General features: G+C 45.0%; 2 protein-coding genes across 2 annotated transcripts; one reads left to right on the forward strand and one right to left on the reverse strand.

Moving 5' to 3' along the window:
* Positions 1–984: 984 nt before the first annotated feature.
* TDG (thymine DNA glycosylase) lies at positions 985–9,606 on the reverse strand (the record flags this gene model as incomplete). Its single annotated transcript, XM_084269460.1, has 9 exons — positions 9,481–9,606; positions 6,658–6,887; positions 6,106–6,175; positions 4,646–4,781; positions 4,481–4,563; positions 4,301–4,395; positions 2,578–2,749; positions 2,167–2,295; positions 985–1,124 (listed from the first exon to the last, which is right to left on the reverse strand). Exons 1-9 carry the CDS (start codon positions 9,572–9,574, stop codon positions 985–987), a joined length of 1,149 nt encoding a protein of 382 aa, XP_084125586.1. The 5' UTR covers positions 9,575–9,606.
* A 2,837-nt stretch (positions 9,607–12,443) lies between these two features.
* On the forward strand, positions 12,444–14,729 carry UQCC6 (ubiquinol-cytochrome c reductase complex assembly factor 6). The gene is made up of 2 exons (XM_084262040.1): positions 12,444–12,664; positions 14,384–14,729. The coding sequence occupies exons 1-2, from the start codon at positions 12,557–12,559 to the stop codon at positions 14,477–14,479; spliced, it is 204 nt and encodes a 67-aa protein (XP_084118166.1). The 5' UTR covers positions 12,444–12,556; the 3' UTR covers positions 14,480–14,729.
* The last annotated feature ends 345 nt before the right edge of the window (positions 14,730–15,074 follow it).

Below are 15,074 nucleotides of genomic sequence, written 5' to 3' on the forward strand. Positions count from 1 at the left end.
TGCTAAACCACAAACCTCTTTCACCTGGTGCTAGTTATACCTGCTGTCAACAGCATAGCTGGACGTGATTTTTAAAGGGAATGAGGTCTTTTGTTTCCCTGCGATGTCAGCTGCTCAAAGGGACTGTCTCCTGCTAGAGGTCAGGTGAAGAGATCACACAGACATGATCCAGAGTTTAAATGCCACAGAATTCAGTAACCAACATTGGGGGTTTGGCTGTGTTTTCTTTAAAGGAATTCCAGTTCCTGACATTGGAATTTAAGGAGGAAATGGAGCAGTAGGGACACATAGGACAGCTCAGCCAGCATACTTAGGCCCTGTCCTGTGTGACGTGCAGTTTGCTCCCCAGTGCTGTGACCCAAGATGATGTCTCCACTCCCGTGAGCTGGAACACAGTCCAAGCACTAACCAGGCAGAGGGATCTCTTCCCACCCAGGAAATACTCGGCACTCACAGCTGCAGAACACAACTTTCTGCACTTTTTAAGAAGGTAAAAGGCAGGCTTAAAAAGCACAGTTTGCTTTGCTGTGCGGGATTAAAAACACCACAGTAAGAGTATACCTCCCCTTTTCCCCTCTGGATATAAAAGGATGATGAGATATCCAAATCCTGAGGCATCAGTAAAAAGTATCCTGCTGCTGCTACTACTCCATGACTGTTTATGGAATAAAATTAGCACCCCAAAGAAATCTTCACAAGTGAGAAAGCGATTTGTCAGAACCTGCAGGAAATGGTATACATTAAATATAAAACTCATATACAAAAAAAGGGCTAACTTCTTTTTTTTTTTTAAAAGGTTTGGACAGTTCCTTAAAATTATCTAGTTCATTGATTTGAGCCTACCACACACTTACTTTTGACTAAAATAAAATAACTAGGGGGGATAAAATACCATTAAAATGCTTCAGTTGGAGAACCGAGGTACGAATCTTGCTCACTGCATTAAAACTGCAGCAGGTATGCATAGCTGAGAAGACACAGCCCTCACGCACTGCTTCCCTCTTCTTCCCGTGCCCCACCGGCACCGAACTCGGGGATCTGGTCTGCAAAGGACTGTGTCATCCACTGTCCATTAGGGACTTCCCCGAAGGATGGCCCCTCACAGTACTGCGGGTTGCTTGCTGCTAAAACAAACAAACAAACAAATTAAACAGAGGTTTTAAAGTGTAGCTGATACCACCCACTCAAACTAAACCAGTAAAATACAGATGGTGCCACTAGGAAAAAATAAAAACCAAAACCTCAAACAACCCTAAAAATCACAAAACAAACCCCAAAAACCCCAAATAACCCCTAAACAAGTCAAGGTATTTGTGGCTTCCACCTTGCCTCTATTTTTCAACCAGCTACCGAGGCTGGGGTTCAGACATGTTTCTTCTGAGCACTTACTGCTGTAGATCCAGATCATTTCCTCAAATTATAATTTCTTCAAATTTTCTTTGAGGGGTGATTGCATACATACATATATATATATATGAAAATGAAGAGTCCAAATGTTTAAAAGAATACCTCACCTCAGTGTTCCTTATTGCCAAATTCTTCTGAAAGCAGGGTGTACAGAATGCAAATGTCAATCAATGACATGAGTGTCATGAGGCCCAAAGGCAGTTACTCCAAAGTTACTGCTTTTGCCACTGTTTTTTTTTTTTTTAATTACAGTTGGTGGTATTTTGTGAAAGAAAATTCCCAGCTTCATAATTACAGCTTGATTACGAGTCACATGGGACACTGCTCCTCCATCTCACCCACTAGCACCAACAGCGCTGTTCTCTCATCTGTCCCACCACTGTCTGTGCTTTCCTTTGAAAGGAAAACAAGCACAAGCCTTCCCCCAGCTCTGAAAAGCACAATGCGTTTACGGGGTCAGGGTAGTTCAGGAGGTTTGCTGTGGAAGTCAGTGGCTCTGTGCGTGTCTGTCAGACCTCCTGAGCCAGTCAGCATTTGGGAAAACCATCTGAGTTACAGACAGCTGATTTTAAATAAAGTGAATGTCTCCTCTTTAGTTCCCTCTCACAGAAATGACACGTTCCCTCAGTTATGTAAGAGTTTAACTGCTGCTGTAACTCAAAAAACCTGTATGAATTGTGCAAGTTGCCGAAAGGGTAGAAAATAAAGTGTTCATAAGTACTGGTTTGCAGACTAAGTGCCCCAAGCACCATTCTTTACCAGTTCCATTTGAAGAGAAGCTGCAGTGGTCACTTTCATAGGGTGCACGATCACAGTAAGCTCCACCATATGCCGCTTCATAACCTGGATCATATTTTTCCTCTTTGACAGCCATCTTCTTAGCATCCTCTGCCAAAAGAGAAGACCTCAAGTATTAATATTCAGAAGGATCAAAGAGCATTTTTATCAAAGAACACCTGAAAACACAGCCACATGTTACAGGATAATGCCTGCTCCTTAGGTAATTAAGGCTGTACTAAAAGGAGAGTGGAATGTGTAATTCTGTTCCACATGACACAGAGGAGAGAGCTCATCTCTCAAATTCTTTATTTCTGTTTGCTTGGGGAACTGCTAGTTGTGTTGTGCCTCACACTATGTTTTAACAGAAGACTAACAAAATAACCACCATACCTTGTGCAAGCTGCAAGTCAAACGTGTACTGCACCTCCTGCACGTCTGTGTTGGGTGCGATGCCTTTCAGTTGATCCCTTAAGTCTTTCAGCTTTATGTAATAATGAACTTTATCTTGTGCACGAGGAAACTGGGCACATCTTGCACTGGATGATGGCATAACATAGCAGAGCTTGAAACAGAGCAAGAAACAGAGCATTACTGAACTATGAGTTAACACTTTGTGCATCAAGAATGATGTTAACAGTTAAACTCACTCTTTTAACCCTTTGCACAAACTTCAACTAATGCCATAAATGGTTGTGGGAGTGGAAAAAATGAGTCTTTCCTTCTCCTCAGCCAGCTAGGTGTCTTGTCCTAACAAGAGGGGCTGATTATCAGCTGCTGAAGCGAGGACATTTTCGGCAGCTATTTACATGCTGCAGGAGCAGTACCAGCATGTGTTGCAATAAGTACACTCTGTAAGCATGTGCCAGAGAGCAGAACACACTCCACAGCTCCCTGAGCAAGCAGAGCTCTGAGCCAGAAAGTCACCAGAGGAGTACGCAACAGCACATGAACTCCCAAATCAGGGAGGGAACCACCTCAGGCTAATCAGCCTGGCTTCTGGGCCAAGTGCATCTGCATCACGCTTCCCAGGGTGTGAAACTCTGGGGTTACTGTGGTTGAAGCCAACTTAAAGCGTCTCTATCTCTCCCAACAGCACTAACCAGAGACATAAAGTTAGTTTGGGGAAAAAAAAAAAAAAAGAAAAAACCAAAAGAAGCAAAAGGAACTGTACCCAACACTCTCATTACTGTGCAGTATTTATGACCAAGTACTTGTCAATAGGATTATTTTTCTTTTTTTTTTTACAAATAGATCTACTGCAGAAGTGTTTAAGAGCTACTTAAGAAGCAAGCACTTCAGCACCAATGGCTCTTCAGGCTCTGATGGCAACACTTGACCTTTCAAGGACAGTTGAAACTCACAGCACTAGTAATTTGGAAGAGAAATAAAACCCCAAACTTTTAAGCTAACAAGGTAACAACACTTTGGAGCAAGCTACCTTGGCAGGCAGTGTAATTGCCTTTGCCTTAACCTGTTTACAGGAACAGGTTAAAGCCATTTGTGATGATACATAGCCACCTCTTGAGGTATCTTCCAGCACTAGATGTCTATGACTAACGCACTCTTCATCAAACAGTTTCTTTTATCTGAAGTGTCCAATTTAATTTCAAGCTGCCAATCAGCCTAAGATGACCTAGCCTGGTTTGGGCATGCCCAGACCCAGCGATGCCACAGCTGTAGTGTAGAACACCACAACAATGGACTTGCTATTCTTTCTCCTGCACTGCGGCACCACTAGCACCATGGTTGTGGTTTGACACCAAGACCTGGTAATACAAGCATACAGGGAACTGGACACAGAGAATCCAGTGAAAGCAGATGATGGCTATCGCAAAAGGTTTATGTTTTGTTCATATTTTACATAGTCCTCAGAAAATGCATTAACCTACTAACCATAATACACAACTTCCCAAATAAAAGAAGCAGCTGCATTAAGGACATGTCTAAAAACTGCACTATCCCTTTTCTCTATTTAATTAAAAGCCTTTCACATTCCTTGTATGCTGAGCAGACTTGAACGTTACCGTAAGTGTGTGCAAGTCCTGAGACTTCGCTGCTTTTGAAATAACCAGAACAGAGCGCCCTGGTTTTGTTTCTCAGCATCAATACTTACTGTTTCTGTATCTGGCACCTTGTGTGGCTGCAGTCCAAATTCCAAGTTCTTCACTTTTATTCCAAAAACTTCTTTACTAAAAATTTCATAAATACCTAAAATGAAAAGTAAAGATGATTAGTGGACCAAGGAAAAAAAAAGCTACTGACAAAAAAATCATTTAAAAATCAAGGTTCTCACATTTTCCATTGAAAGCTGCTATACGAGGTTTGTACTTTTGTAGCTTCTGCATCAGAATTCTCCCTCCTTCCCGAAACTCTTTGCTAGAAAAGAAAATAGTCAAAACCATAATCACAACTATTAATTCATGAACAAGCACAATATCTCTCCCCCCTGTTACCCTACCTGGAGAGGTCTTTGCTTCCTGGTGTTGTCCTTTCAACCATGTTGGTAAATCCAATCCCATATTTATGTGGCAAAGTGTGGTCATCCATGTGGTTCAGCTGTTCATTACTTAGACCAGACATGAACAGACACTTCCCTGTGAAGTAGGAAGAAATGCATTTGCCTTTCTTCTAAGGAAAAGAAAACAAAACTGGACCCCCCCCGGCCCCCCAGCCCCTTGACTACTGGAGGCGATAGTCTGCTTCGGGAAGGCTACTGCCCTATCTAGGAAAGTTTAAAATAGCCAAAATTACTTTATCTACTGCAAGAGGAGAGAAAATCCCTGGCAAACAACGGCAACTCCTCACCATGACCCTGTGTATGGAAACCAGACGTACTCTAAAAATTCAGAAAGAACTTTAGATTTTGTGATTCACTCCAGCAGGGAAACTGATCAACATGGATTTTTGTAGGAATGAATACAGCAAATACAAGTGTTAGTTTTCTTTTACAACCTTATCATCACTTCCACACTGGGCCGGCCTCACTGGGCCTCACTGACAGAACCCCTTGGTATCTTACATTCACATTTAGGCAGAGAAGTATAGCTTGGGTAATTTGCACTGCCAATCTCTTAAGGACAGAGTAAGCAACGAGTTCCTAATGATCTGGGAAGCTTACAAATACCCAAATTTGTCCGAGCATGCCTATCTGGTCTGTTTCTTGGTGACTGAGGAGCTGGAGAAATACCCAAGCCTGACTTCTGAGTCTCCAGGCACCAGAAGCATTTTGGCAGGAGTGTATCACAGGGCTGTGAAGGAGCCCACGTGGAGCTCCCTACTGCCACAGCTGGGGTGGCTCCCAGTACACAAAACAGAGCATTTCAACAGAGCTCGGGTACAATCTTTCTTTATGAGACTATGCTGCAGAAAATGTTACTTAAAATGGAAAAAACTTAGGACAAAAATAGCTGCCTGGAGAATCAGGTATGCTGCACATGTATGCCTGCTGGGAAAGGGCAATGGTTTGCTTTTTCATCAGTTAGAAATCTTGTTTAGAAGAGATGAATAATTGCAAACAGAAGATGGCTTGCTGAAATGCATTTTTCTAAAAAAAAAAAAAGTGTAGTTTTAGTTTATGTGTACTGACTTACCCTTGGTAGCTCAAGTACTAGAGATTAATTTTTTATTCCTTAGGTTGCATATTAACACACCAAGATGTTATTTGGTAATACAATCTGATAAACGGTGTTTACATGCAAATTCTACACCCACATAGAAAGTCACTGATTATTCCTCTTTTGTGTTCAGCATTTGACAGAAGTCAAATGGCTAGAAGCAAAATCTCTCCCTGCATCCAAAAAAACCCAACCAACCACCCCACAACATGAATACCCCAAATCACAGCAGTTTGTTTGAAATGCTGCAAGTTCTAATAAAGTTTTGCAAATTCTATATGAAGAAAGGAAAACAAAAACATACAAAAATGGTTTCCAGGTCCAGGGTAATGATGTCCTTTGTAAGCTGCCATCAAGCCAGGGTTTATGCCAATCTACAAAGATACCAGACCATTATAACAATGAGTACACGGTCTGCCAGGAATTTAATCATGTTACAGTAAGGATACTTACTCAATTCTCTTAAAGTTAGTGTCAATAAACAAAACTTCCATCATTATTTTTTTTAAAAAAGACAATGTTACATCAGTGTCCCATTTAGAAGTGCAATGTCAAAAGCAGAGCTCACTGTTCTACAGCCACTGGCGTAGCACTTGCAGTAAATAGTGTGAGGTAACGCTCTCTCCTGACTATGTATTATTATATGTAAGCCTTAGACTTCTCAGAAGTTACAACTATAATTTTTTAACACAAAATGCAAAGCAGCTCTGCACACAGGAAACAGTTTATACGCTTTATCTTGCAAGATCTTGACACATACGCAATAGAGATAAGTAACCAGAAAGAAGGTGTATCATAACCAGTGAGTACAGAGTATCCACTTCTCTACCTGATCTTGTAACTGTGAGGTACTTACTATAACAATGTCCAGATCAAAGGTCAAAATATCAGGTAAAGTCTTGGTCAGAAGCTCCGCTTCAGATACACCATTAAAACGGTCCACTTTTCGCTTGACTTTAAAAGTATCTGTGATCTTTTCTTGTTTGCCTTTTGACTTGGCTGATTTTTCTTTCTTAGCAGCAGGCTTTTTGGGTTGCTTTGGCTCAGTTGCTTTGGCTTTTCTTTTCCTTCCTCCTTTTTTAACTTCTGAAATACAGAGCAAAAATCCTTGTGTACATTTCTAGTGTTGCAGTGTGGACAATCAAAAAGACTGGGCTAAATGTATGGATAAAAAACCCCAAACAGAAAATTGTTAATTAATTAATTTTGAAGGTAAAAATATCAGATGAGTCTCAGTTTTCCAGGCTTAACACAGAGCTAGCTTGGGTGTCTGCACCACAGACACATAGACTACTGAGTACTCTATGCTGACTTAGCATACAACCAAGAATAACTCCACCAAGTTACGTCGATTAGATGACGTATGCAACAATCCTTTGAAAACAGTGTAATTTCTTTTTGAGGTTGTGCCAGAATATCAAAGTTTGGGTTCTCAGGAATGTGACAGTAAATTCTAGTCTAGTATCTTCACTTCTGTATATGAAAGTTAATTGTTATAGATTACCTAACATATTGAGGAAACTGAACAGCTTGTCAAAAGCAACAGGTCTCCAGCATCACCTACAGCCCAAGGTATAAGCTCGTTAGGAACACAAACCCATAGATTGAAGGCTACATAAACTACTTATAATTTGTTGTTTTCAAAACACATACTCTCCAGGTCCATCATACAGCAAGTTAATGTATGAGAGCTTTAGGATCTCAATTTGGATGAGTGACACCAAACACTAATTTTTATTTTAAAATGCAAACACAGAGTAATAACTGTTCCCTTATCTGAAACTTCCACATCTTCTGGCTCCTAAAGCTTAGAGATTCGATCAGCACAGGTACTGGTCGTGACATGACCACCCAGAGGTTGTTGTCTGTCCTTGTTCAATAATAATGTTGAGTTGCAGAACACAACTTGAAAAGTATGAAAACATATTTGGCAGCAATCAGCAAAGAGCCAAAGTAATCTATTACTTTAAAATTGAAACTTCATGTTATTTTCAAAAATCCTAGATTAAACTCTCACATAAGAAACAAATATAGTGGCTACTAGGGCACTGCCCTAAGTCTGCAAACTTTTGGGGGCTGCTTTTGTTTTCATTCAGCTTTCTTACAAGGACAAAAGCCATATGAAACTCCCACCATCTCAACAGAGCAACCGCTTAGGAAAGCTGTACATAACAGAACTCAAATATGTAGCCTAGTTTCAATGATGGGGAGACAAGAAGGGTGCAGACTTGGTGTGGCACATCGTGTCTTTTCTGTCCTACTCCTTGAAAAACTATGAGGCTTTTCACGTGGTGGCAAAATGCCACAGATGGAATCTGAGTGGTCAGAGTTGGATGTTTCAAATGAAGCACGATAATGTTCTCCTGACTTTCATGCTGATCAGGTACCTACCAACGAGGCACCATCATGAGAGATGAATGATGCCACAGCAGCCTTTCAGGAAGTAATCCTAAAAATGTTACTTTTTTCATCACAGCAGGAGCTGGACTCAAAATCTTTGCCCTTCATATAATTTCCTCCAGATTTCACACACATTTCATGAATCAAGCCCTGCTTTTGAAAGCTTTTTTCTACTCTGAGTTCCTGCAAAACTACTAGGGAACAGCCTTGAAACAGAAGATTACAGTTGTCTAAAAATACTTGAAAGTGCAGTCAAACACTGTGGTCATGGTGACATCATCTCATACAATACTACAGCTGCAAAAGAAGTCTAACTGTACAGCACTTGAGATGCACCATAACTGCAGCGAACAGCACTGTGAATGAACAGCGCAGCTGCAACTGTTTCAAAACTGAGGTCTTCCTCCTATGGTTTAACTTTCCCAGGCATTACTACTGTGAAAGAAAAACTGAAGCTTATGAAAGTCTGCATTTAAACAAGCAGTGCCACTGCATGGACTGGCTGACAGACAACCTCGGTACCAAGAGCTCTGACCTGTATCTCTAAATTAAAAGCAAAACAAAACTCAAGAGTGTGAATATTTGCTGTAGAGTCAGAATTTAAGCGTGGCAGAGATATCCGCCTTTTCTGTGTGGTAAAGAGCAAGTGTAAGAGTAACAGAACAAGGTATCTTTCCTTGGCATGGTCAGGATAAAGCCTAAATGTACAAAATACAAGTGGGGGAAAAGAAAGGCAATGTACAAGTGCATAAACTTTGAAACCTGTGTCACATACAAGAAACTTTTAAGCACTGTTTGTGCTTAAATAAGTGAAATATTTGCTTAAATAATCCTTGCTGAAACCAAACAAACCTTGCCGTATATAAGCAATTCACTATTTGCAATTACTACAACACACAAAAACACCACTTAAACAAAAATATTTCAAATAAACAGTATTCTACTGAACTTCTCTTGCAAAAATGTAGAAAATATTTAACTCAGACTGAAGAAAGAAAACCTTTCTAAATAATATTAAGACCTATTAAATGAGCTAAAAATTACTTTTATCTATTGCAACAAAAACCTGAACAAGGTAAGAGAGGTGAGACTGAATACTATCCCACGGTTTCACTCCTTATCTTTGTAATTGTCTGGTAACAAACACTATTATTAATATTTCCTCAAAGAACACGAAGAAATCCAATAGGTCCAAAGAAGCAGTTTAAGAGAAGTAACTTTTTTTCCCCTGATCGATTATTAACGTTTTACATCACTTCCAACAGCCTGGTCAAACTACCTTTCGGAGGCTCCTGAGCGATGTTTGGCTCTGGAATGCCCTCTAGAGTCGGCTGCTCGCTCATGATGTCCACGTTAGGCGCTGCAGTCATCATCTGATGGAACGGAAACGTGTAGAAAGCCTGAGCTTGCTGAAGATACGCGTAGTACCTTAGGGAGAAACAGAGAGACATAACTCATCAGCGGTTTAGAAACCTAGTGATGTAGCAAATAGACTGTAAAGATCAACCGTTACCAAGGCTGGCACATACTCATTCTCTATTAACAACGCAGTAAATTATCCAAAGCCACTAAGCAGTCCAAGTGCTTAGCTGGTATCAGGGGATGTTAGACCAAACCTTGACAATACAGTTAGTGATTACTACAATGTGGCAGAACCACAACATCTGTAAGTAAAACATAGAGCTTTTCCTATTTTTTTTTTCTGGAAAAAATGGCCAAACCACTGTAGCACACATTACCCAGGCAAACTGTCTGCAAAACATACTAACGATTTACAACACAACTGAGTTAAAACTCTTGGAACTTTAAGTTTCTCAACTTTTAGATTTTCTTAATGTTGCATCAGTTACTTCATCTGATACGATACAGAATGGATTAATCATTCTAGGTTACAAAACATAGCAAATACACACAGCATTAACTACTACGCAGATTATTAGGCGGCTCTAAACCAGCCTGGCAGATGTTGTCCTATTTGTTGTCCAAATATTGCACTTATTCTTTACAAAGCATTCAAACAGGGAGATTCAGTCTCCTTCCATGACCTAAAATGTGGGGTTTTTTTTTCCATATACAGCTCTCCTGCTCCACAGATTTATTAGTCACATTCAGCCCTCACACCCCAACACAAACTGCTGCTTCATACCATCATTCCCATCTACCTACGCTGCCACCTTTTTGTCCATAGATTCCACTGCCATACAAATACATACAAAATATTTCCTAAACAGAAAATTTTCTGGAAATGATTTTATCATGTCAGTGCTATTCATAAAAACTCCCACAAAAACCCTAGATCTATAGAAATACCGTCTTCTATCATGCAAGGAGGTATTTGAAGGATCCAACTGTAAATGTGATTTATGCAAGAACAGCCTACAGTCTTGTGATCAGACCTCTAGGCTTTGAACCAAATACCTGCTCTGAATCAAGCACAATAAACTTGCACATAGGTCAGTTGGATTCCTGGGGAAGTTGCCTAACAAAGTCACGGAGGATTTTTAAAGCACAGTAAATACCTCACAGTCCCTGTGCTGTAAGGGTTCCATTTGATAGAAAATACTCATGAAGCTACTGAACAGAATAAAACCTGATCCTTGGACTAGGGACATGTTGGATCCAGTTCATGCCATAAACACAGCAGAACAGAGCAAGACAGATGAGAAAGCATCTAACCCAAGCACAGTGCCTGACAAGAAGTCATTTTGTAATACATGTCTTCTTATATTATGCATATCCAAAGTCCTTAATAAAATTCCCTTTAGACAGAAGAACATTTGCACCATATCGTGGAAAAGTCCTCTAATCACATGAGAGAGAGCTTTTGCCTGTGCCTCTAACCTTCACACGCATTTTTGTGGCTCATGTTTCTTGTTGGGGTTTGGAAACAGCATTTTGTTACCGATGGAACACGCATAATAACAAAACAGCATTTTGTTATTATGGAACACGGAAATATTTTCAGTTCCATAAGGAAAAAGTAGTGATTTAACCTCCCCCCCCCCCCCCAGTTCATACTGAAAAATAAAAGAACACGGGAGAAGAGAAAAATATACGTTCACCGGACCAAAGCAAACAGTAACTCGTTTACAAATCCACCCCTGCACCCCCCTCCTCGTACCCCCCGTATGCACGCGCGGCCGCTGCCGCCCCAGGACCCCGGATCCCCTCTCAGCCGGGCTGCCCGCCCCACCTCCGCACCCCCCAGTGCCCAACAGGGCCGCCTCAGCACCCCGCCGCCCCGGCTCCCACGCAGCGCCCGCCCGCCGCAGGCCGAGCCCCCCGCCCACCGGCACACAACAACTTCCACCCCCCTCACACTCCTACCAAGCGCACCCGCCCCCCACGCAACCCCTGCCGGCAGACACCCACCGCGCCTCAGCCCCTCTGACCCACCATCAGCGCCCGCGGAGCCCCACGCACGGCCGCCCACGCAGGGCTCCCGCCGCCCACCCGGGCCACACAAACGCGGCATCGCGCCCCACACCCAGCGCCTCGCAGGGCCGCCCCGCAGCCCCGGGCCCATCTCGCTGGGCCGCCGCCCGCACCCCAGCCGGGAGCGCCTCCCCCCCGCCCCTTTGTGTGCCTAGGGCGGCCTCGGGGAAGAGGGGCGGGGAAGGGAAGGGCAGGGGGGCGCCACAGCCCGGCCCCGGCTTCCCCCGGCCCCAGCAGAGGAGGAAGGAGGAGGAGGACAACGGCGATCCCCAACGCGAGGCCCGAGCGGGGCTCCGGGCCGCTACCGGTACCTGCCCAACTCCTCGGCCTCCATGCCCGGGCGCGAAGGGTCCCGGCGCCGACGGGGCTATTGTCACCGCCCGGACCGGCAGCCCCCCGCCGCCCCCTCCCCCCGCTCCTCAGAGCCCCGACCGACCTGCCGGGCAGCCCCGCCGTCACGTGAGCGGCGGCGGCCAATGGGAGCGCGCAGCCGGCCGGGCCGGAGAAGGCGGGGCTGGCGGGGGGGCGGTGCCAGCGGCGGGCGGCTGGAGGCGGCCCGGCGCCGGGAGCGGCCGCACCAGGCGGGGCGGGTTGGGGTCGGGGGCTCCGCTGCCGCCGCGCGCTTTGCCCCCCGCGGTCGCAGGGTTTCGGCGCCTTACGTCACGATTTACACCTCGTCATCTGCGGCGGGGGATGCCGCTGTGAGGGGCGGGCCTCGACCCTCCCCCCTGATTCCCCTCCCCGTCTCCCCCGCAGCCATGCCGGAAGCGATGACGTACCTCCGGCGCATGACGTGTTCCGGGGGCGTGGCCGGCTCGTCCCTCACCCCCAAAAACTGTACGGCGCGGGAGTAGCGGCCCTGGCTGGGTTCACCCGGCTCTGGGCTCCACTGAGGAGGCGAGGCGGTCCCGGGCCCAGCCATGCCCGCCGGCGTGCCCTGGCCTACCTACCTGAAGGCGCTGGCGGCCAGCATGCTGGCCATGTTCGCCGGCGCCGAGGTGGTGCACAGGTACTACAGGCCCGACCTTGTAAGTGCTCCGGGGTGCCGGGCGGTGGTTGCGCGGCGGGGGTCGGTGGAGCGGCCGGCCTCCTGTCGGCGCCGCGGTAGAAAGGCCGCCGGCCTGGCCGCAGGGAAGCGGCGGGCGTCCGGAGGAGCGGCGGCGTCAGGGAGCCAGGCCAGCCTCCGGGCGGGCGCCGCTGATGCGGTGCCGCAAGGAGGAAGAGATTCGTTCGGGGGGAGCGAATTTGTGCAGCGGGAAGCGGGCTTTTGGAAGGAGCGGCGAGGGGGCGCGGCACGAAATACCCCCTTCCGCTGGAACGGAAGGGAAGGTGACGGAAAGTTCACGTGAGAACGGTGGCGGGGAGACAAGACTGTCCCCAGCTACAGCCGCAGAGAACCCAGCTCCGAGCGAGGCCGCCTGCCGCGGATACCGATGGGTCTCTCGGGGGCCGCCCAACCCCTGGGCCTTACCTCATCCCGCTCTTGTGTGCTTCTGGTTTTTCGGAGGCACCCGGCTGTATTTACTTCGGGAAAAAGTTAAGAAATCACTGTGCTCGAGCTGTCATGTCGGTGTTTAAGCGATGAGGCTGTTGTGGTTCTGTCCCAGCTGGGAGCTGAGCACCACGCAGCGGCTGGCTCCTCATGGGGGAGAAGGGAAAAGAAACCAAATGGGTTGGGATAGGGTCAGTTTACTGTGACAGCAGAGAGAAAAATAACGATAGTAGGACTCTTATAGCAGAAATAAATGAAACTGGTGATGCACAATGCAGTTTCTCACCAAACTGCACAGCTCAGACCACACAGCTCAGAGACATCCTGAAGCTGGACCATCCCCAAAAACTGTGTGTCCTGGAGCCATGCTCTCCTTCCCCCACCAGCTCCCTTTTATGCTGAGCATGATGCAATTGGTATGGAATACCCTCTTTGGCCAGTTTGGGTCACCTGTCCCAGCTGTGTCCCCTCCTGACTCCCTGTGTGCCCCTGCCTTCTTGTTAGCAGGGCAATATGAACAACCAAAATGTCCCTGACTGCTTGGCAACAACTAAAAACCACTGCTCTCATCCTAACTCCCAAACACCATTACACCAACTGCTGGTAATAAAATTAACTCTACTCTAGATAAAACCAGGATGGAGGCTTTCATCATTGGTAGATGCATACGAGTGTACATGTTTTCAGTCTGTACTGCAGCCTTTGTTACTGGCAAATGGGCATGTTCATTCAGAATGATCATATGATCTACGTCTTTGGCATGAATTTTGAGGAGGTGTGCTTTCTAAAATATCATGCCATCTGGTATCTTTTCCTTTTTTAAATTTCATCCCCAGTTTCAGTGCTTACTTTCTAAAATGGAGGAGTAGAAGCAGTGAAACTTATTCTGTCCCTGAGAGAAAGGAATTTCAACTGGTATGGAAACTTCAGCTGGAGCTTTAAAGCGACAGTGGACATCTTGATGAAATTTAACTTTCTTAAATGGCAAAGAGAAGCTTTTATCTTTTGAACAAACTGCCCATTCTTCCTTTTCCTCCTTTGTTTCAAATCATATTTTGCTACTTGGAAATAAAAGCCAAATCAATAGGTGATTTTTCAGATGTTTTGCATGTAAGAGCTACTCTTTGCTCGAAGAAAGAGGGCAGCATAGTCACGATTTAGCTACAATGCCGCCCCTTACAGGGTATGCTGTTGACTGTTTTGTGAGTTGAGTTTTGCTTCTGCCACAAGGCTGACGTCTCTCTGTTTCTAACAGAGTATACCTGAGATACCTCCTAAGCCTGGAGAGCTGAGAACGGAGCTGTTGGGCCTAAAAGCAACATCAAGCAAAGCTCACACTTCACAGCAGTGACCGGAATTTAATGTCCTATAAACTAGAACTGATGAGATATTTGTTCAGCTGTCTCAGTTGCAGAAATGCACATATGAAAACCTGTACTCTGTGAATACTTTTTTGGTTGCCTTTAAGCAGAGTTAGAGGCAGCATTAAAAATAAACATACTGTGAATACCATTCTTTTTACAGTTGTTATGTGCCAAAATGCTTATGATGTATCATCTTGATTGCAGTGTATCCCTGGGAATAAAAGATGTAAACTCACATTGGGTCTGATGGAATTTGAAACTTTTAGGCTGATTAACAGCTATTGGAAGTTTAGCATATTGAAAAGCCAAGCTCTTGGGGGTACTCATCAGCCTTAATAAGCTTTGCTCTTCACCTGTAACAGAACCCCACTCACCCACTGGCATTTCCCTCCTTTTTAAACTGGTGGTGTGTCCAAGTAAGCACTGCTCAGACTGGAGGACTTCTAATGCTGGTGGACTGCTGTGCCAGCAGTTACGTTGGCTTTCTGTCTGTATTACTGTGGTGGATTTGCATGGCAAGGTTCTGGTGCAAGAAGCAGCCAGAAGTTTCCCCTAACCCCACAGAGTAAAGACTGTCTGGGC

The sequence above is a fragment of the Gallinula chloropus genome (genome assembly GCF_964237585.1).
Source record: "Gallinula chloropus genome assembly, chromosome: 1".
Taxonomy (NCBI): Eukaryota; Metazoa; Chordata; class Aves; order Gruiformes; family Rallidae; genus Gallinula; species Gallinula chloropus.